This window comes from Mastomys coucha, unplaced genomic scaffold (assembly GCF_008632895.1).
Source record: "Mastomys coucha isolate ucsf_1 unplaced genomic scaffold, UCSF_Mcou_1 pScaffold22, whole genome shotgun sequence".
Taxonomy (NCBI): domain Eukaryota; kingdom Metazoa; phylum Chordata; class Mammalia; order Rodentia; family Muridae; genus Mastomys; species Mastomys coucha.
In genome coordinates, this window is record NW_022196905.1 from 116,239,709 (window position 1) to 116,245,355 (window position 5,647).

Genomic DNA, 5,647 nt, shown 5'->3' on the forward strand with positions numbered 1-5,647 from the left:
GAGGCTGTTGTTGTCCAGACAGGAGTGCTGCTCTCCATCAACAGGAATGCAGCTACCTCAAGGGACTTAACTGTGCTCAAGAAACTGGAGCTGGGGTAAGGGGAGCTCTGGAAACAGTGGAATAGGCTACACACTGTGCAGAAAGCAACTAAAAAACGAGAGGGGCCCACAAAACACTTCTCAGGCCTGATAGCTGCTTTTGAGATGAGGAAGTTCTATGCTGGTTAGCTGCATTATAAATCTCTCTTGATTTCTAGGCATTTTAGACAACTGAATGTGCCTTTTGATTTGTTTTTCCATTATTTAATTATATGCTGGGACACTATAGTAGATATGATCTTCAGAACATTTACTTTTGGAACACTAGGGCTTGGTTGTAAAAAAAAAAAAAGTTTATGGATAGAAAAGACACAGAAAGGGCTGGTGGAAGGCCAGCATCCAGTCTCACTGACAAAGCAGGGTGAACCTGGACGACACTGTGAGAGGGCAGCTGGTCAGGAAAAGACACACAATGCCATCTGCAAGATGCCCATGGTCAACATCAGGAAGATGGAAACCAACAGGGTAGGTGCTGGCATAGAGTGAGGGTACAAAATCTCAAGAATTTGTTCCTGAAAGATGGAAGGTTTGGAGGGTCGACATGCAGCCACACACCTACAGTAAACACCCAGGAAGCAGACACTGAGAGGCAGGGAGATGCTGAGCCCAGAGCTTGGCCTGCCATCTCAGCACTTAGGAGGGTGAGGATGAGGCCAGCCTGCCACATTTCCAAAGGATTTAAAGCGGAACACGGAGCTAAAAGCCTGGGGAACGACTTGATCTCACTGTCACTGTGACTTCTGTGGAAAGAATTCTTAAATGTGATGAACCTGCTCATGTGTTTGCTTTTTAAATAATTTTTTTAACTTGTGATGGAGTTATGGAAACGGGCCACTTGGTTTAATTTTGTGATTGTTTTTACTTCCCAATTCCTACCCGATTATGCAATTCTGGGGGTTACAAATGGAAAAAAAAGGAAAAAGTTCATGTGTCAATCTGTTATTTTCATGGTACTGCACTAAAGAGGAATGAGAAATGTTTCCACTTACATCAAGATTTAAAAACGATATTTGTGTGTGCCTGTGCCTTCCTGAGGTTTATGCATGGTATGTGTGCAGGTGCTTCTGGAGGCCAAAGCCACTGGATGTCCTAGAACTGGAGTCACAGGCAGCAGTGAGCCACCAGATGTGAGTGCTGGACACTAGACTCAGAGCCTCTGCATGAGCCATGTCTCTAGTCCCCACATCAAGATTTTTGATGATGTTTTTCTATGTAGTCTGGCTGGCCTTCCAAGGCCCCTGGCAGGACTAGAAGCTGAGGCAAATCCTGCCTCAGCTTCCCAGATTCTGGGATTATATATTTAAGTAAGTTTGGATCTGGGGTGTTCACTACTAGGTAAGATATCTTCTCTCAGCTCTGAGAGTGGAGGCCTTCTCCTACTTGACATGTATTATTTGAACTGTTCTTATATATACTTTCCTTTTTCAACAACCTAAAAGGTCACAGAATCCATCTTGAATAAAATGCAAAATCTTGCCTAGATTAAAAAAGGTGTCACACTGACTCCAAAATGTAACCATTTTCCCCAAAATACTTGATTCAAGATACATGTTAGAGGACATATGTTCATATAACTCCAGGACAGAAGGTGAACTCAGCCACTTACCATCTTGTGTACATCCCATTTGAATACTGACTTATCAGTTCTGTATTTGAACAATAACCATCTACATAATGTCTTAAAGACATGGTAATATCCATTTTCTATAGACTTTCTCCTAAGCCTAAGCCTAGAAAAAATGAAAAAGGTTTTTCTGGTCACCACACTCTGAGGATCTGTACTAAACGGCTGCAGCGTTAGGAAGGGTTGAGAACCCCTGCTCTGTTTGTTTAATTGTTTTCTGGTAAAATTGTGGCAAGAGCTCTGGCGGCCTCTCTCTCTGGAAGAGAATGAATCTGTGTTCCCTTGTAGGGTGTAAACTCCCTATAAAGACTAGGGGTTGACTGAGATGGGGTGAAGCTCATTGGCAGAGCACCTTCTCCAGTACACACGAAGCCCCAGTTGTAATGCCCAGCATGACCTAAACCAGGTGTGGTGGTGCATACCTGCAATCTACACATTTGTGAGGAAGAGACAGGAAGAATAGCACAAGGTCATTGTGAGTTCAAGGCTACATGAGACTACCCCACCTACCTGAAAATAAAAGACTGAGGATGATTCTTCTTAATTATAAAGCTTACCTTACATTTTTTCCCATTAGGTTAGCCAAGAAACTGCTTGTTAGGGAGTGTTACACAGTAAGATCTCCCTGGCCAGGGGCCGGAGTAAAAACTGCATTTAGCTATGCAAGAGTAATGATACTGTTTGCTTGCCCAGGGTACACAGTCCCATCCACCAGCATCATGCATTACATGATTTAATCTTTTCAGGGACTTTTTGGTCATAGAAAGATACAATGAAGTGATTGCGGGAGAAAGCCGTGTACTTCCATTTTACCAATATTTCTTGACTGAGCGGTCTGTCCATCTGCCTGTGCAGACCCAGGAACTCAATTCTGCTTTTTTATGTGCTTACAATTCAAGAGGAGGGTCAGATAAGGAAACACTCAGGCACCAAACAGGACAGGACTTGGAATGGCTGACCTCGAGTTCATCTGTTCACTGTCCCCTCGGTTACACCAAAACTGTATGATGACCCATTCCCGGCTTTCTCATCTATGGGTCTACATGTCTGTGTGTGTACCATGACTGCATATGATGATCACATAGAGACAGACTTAACAGGAGGTACTGACTCCTAGGAGATCCCTCTAGTTTGAGAACTGGGAGGGAAGGGACAGTCAGTGTCAGGCAAGAATGTTAACTCTACTTTTCCAGTAGCTAATCTCAAAAGCTTGGCAGAGGAACCTCCCCATAGCATCTCAATTGCAAGAGCTCACCAAGTAGCTCAGCTGTCATCTTTTGTGTCCCGTGGTGCTTGGTCAGGTTCGGAGCAGCACTCACGCTAAGGTGTTACCACTGACAGCTGCAGCCTCAGACTTTTTAGTTTTATCATAAAAAATACATTATTTGGAAATACAATACCATGAACTACTTCCATTATTTATTAAAAATAAATTTCATAGAAAGAACACTGGGAGCAAAGCTGCAGACTGTGTTGGCCTCTGAGTAAGATTATAGGTGACTGGCTTGTCTGGTTGGTTTTTTGAGACAGGGTCTCACTGTGTAGCCCTGGCTGGCCTGGAACTACATAGATGAGGCTGGCTTCTAACTCTTAGAAAGAGCTGCAATTAAAGGCACGAACTACCACACTTGGCTAATTACAAATTCTGTAACCCTATGATCCTAACAGAGATACCGTAGCATTAGCACACCTTGCCTAGGCAAGCCGACAGCCAATGGGGCACTGTAACACTCAGTTGGGGGAAATGCAGAGAGGTACTCACTTTCTGAGTGGCAATTTGGCCCTATTTATATTTTTATTTATTTATTTATTTATTATTTTTATCTTGAGACAGGATGCTCCTTTTAAATTATTTTTAAGGTGTTTTGTTTTGTTTTAAAGATGTGGTTTCTCTGTATAGCTCTGGCTGTCTTGTAACTTGCTCTGTAGACCGTGCTGGCCTCAAACTCAGAAATCCACTTGCCTCTGCTTCCCAGGTGCTGGGATTAAAGACGTGTGCCACCACCACCTGGTCTTAAAATATTTTTTATCAGTTCTTTAAGAATTATATACCTGTTTTGATCATGTTACACCTCCCCCAACTCTATCCAGATCTACCGCCCCTTCTCTACCCAAACAGGGTGCTCTTAAACCTAGGGTCCACCACCTCCCCTCTCCATTCCAGGCATGTGCCACCATCCATGCTCAAGTTCTGGTAGACCTTTATTAATTTTAAATGTTAATCGATCACTGTGTGTACGTGGATGTAGTGCTGAGCCACAGGTACGCGATTAGAGGGTAACTCTTAGAGGTAATTATTCTTTCTTACCTTGTTCTTGGTCCCAGTGATCCAGCTCAGGTTGCCAGATTTGCATGGCAAACACTTCTTACACATGTGGCCACGTTGCTGGGCCCAGGTTGGTTTTTTTTTTTTTTTTTTTTTTTTTTTTTTTTTTTTTTTTTTTTTTCTGAGCCACGGTCTATGTCCTGGCTGTCCTTGGAACTTGCTATGTAGACCAGGCTGGCCTGGAACTCATGGAGATCCACTTGCCTCTGCCTTCTGAGTGCTGGGACTAGAGGTGTGTACCATCACACCTTGGCCTATGGCCCAATTTTTTAAAATCACATATTCTTTGCTATCTGAACTTTGTTACACAGAGCATGTATTTTTAAGTTTTATTCACCTCACACAACTGACTCACCCTCAAAAGTGGTTGTTAATGTGCACACGTGCTGTGCTCCTCAGACTGTCAGAGCCGCACAGGCCTCCTCAGGGATCTCAGTCCTTTTGGGGGTTGGTTTATTGTTTTTGAGACATGGTCTTGCCACATAGCCCAATGCTGGTCTCAAACTGCTAATCCTTCTGTCTCGGTCTCCCCCGTGCCGGGCTTACAGGTGGACGCCACCATACATGGCTTCTATGTCCTTAAAAATAGAAAACATTTCTGAGAGATGTTCCAGAGTCACTTAGCTGTAAGAAGCTGTATACAGGGAGAAGATTAAAAAGTCTGAATTATGAGAATCATCTGATAACGCATGAACAGGGACTAAAAGAACAGCAGCAAAAACATCAAACAAAAGCAACTACTACTAAAGGGCGTCCCATCCAGGTCAGCTGTCAGTACAGGGCTTGCCCCACAAGTGTATGAGGACCTGAGTCTGGCCTGCTGTGGTCATGTGACCTCTGGCCTCAACTTGCAAGCGCATGCACTCAACACACATAAGCAGCCCTCCCCCGACATGACCCCACCTGTATCTACCCATAATTACATGCCATGTAAAAGAAAAAAGACAGAAAGGGTCAGAAAAAAATTAAGATTTTTAAAATGAACACACGTTAGGTCTGCCTCCTTAAATAAACAAATATGGACTCTTGTATCAAAAGATTGAGATAAGATATACAGGCAGGATAAGAAAAAGAAAAAGAAGCCTTTGGGGCTGTGGAGAATAGCTCAGTGGTTACGCGCATGTGCTGCTCTTCCAGAGGACCAGGATCTGGTCCCCAGGACCCACCATGGCTCACAACAGTCCAATACTCTCTTCTGACCTCTGAAGGCACCGGATGCACATGCAAGCAAAAACACTCATACACATAAAATAAGTAAATCTAAAAATGTCTTAGAAACTACTGATTAGGCAGGGCTTTTCGTATTAGGGTAAACCAGACAGACCCTGTATCAATCTTAGGACTGTACGGGTTCCATCTCTGGAAGATGCACATTAAACAAGCTTAGAGATACATGCTAATCCCTGGGTTCTGGAACTCCCTCATCACAAGACAACGGGAGGTGACAGAGAGGTGCTTTTCTCAAGTAGCAAGTTCCCATTGAATACTGACAATACCTATTTGGCCAAGAGAATCCAAAAACAAGGAGAGCTGGAGAATGGGACCCTTAAAACAGACAAACCTCTTAAACCACAGTGATCCTCCAAGTCTCAGGCTTA

At 43.5% G+C, this 5,647-nt stretch overlaps 1 protein-coding gene across 1 annotated transcript in view; it reads right to left on the reverse strand.

The window, feature by feature from the left end:
• Positions 1-4,364: 4,364 nt before the first annotated feature.
• Ift81 (intraflagellar transport 81) overlaps positions 4,365-5,647 on the reverse strand; it is a 74,397-nt gene continuing 73,114 nt past the window's right edge. Inside the window, exon 20 of the mRNA XM_031337787.1 lies at positions 4,365-4,627. Within this exon, the coding sequence (XP_031193647.1) occupies positions 4,592-4,627 (36 nt within the window). The 3' untranslated portion in view covers positions 4,365-4,591. The remainder of the gene's footprint in view (positions 4,628-5,647) is intronic.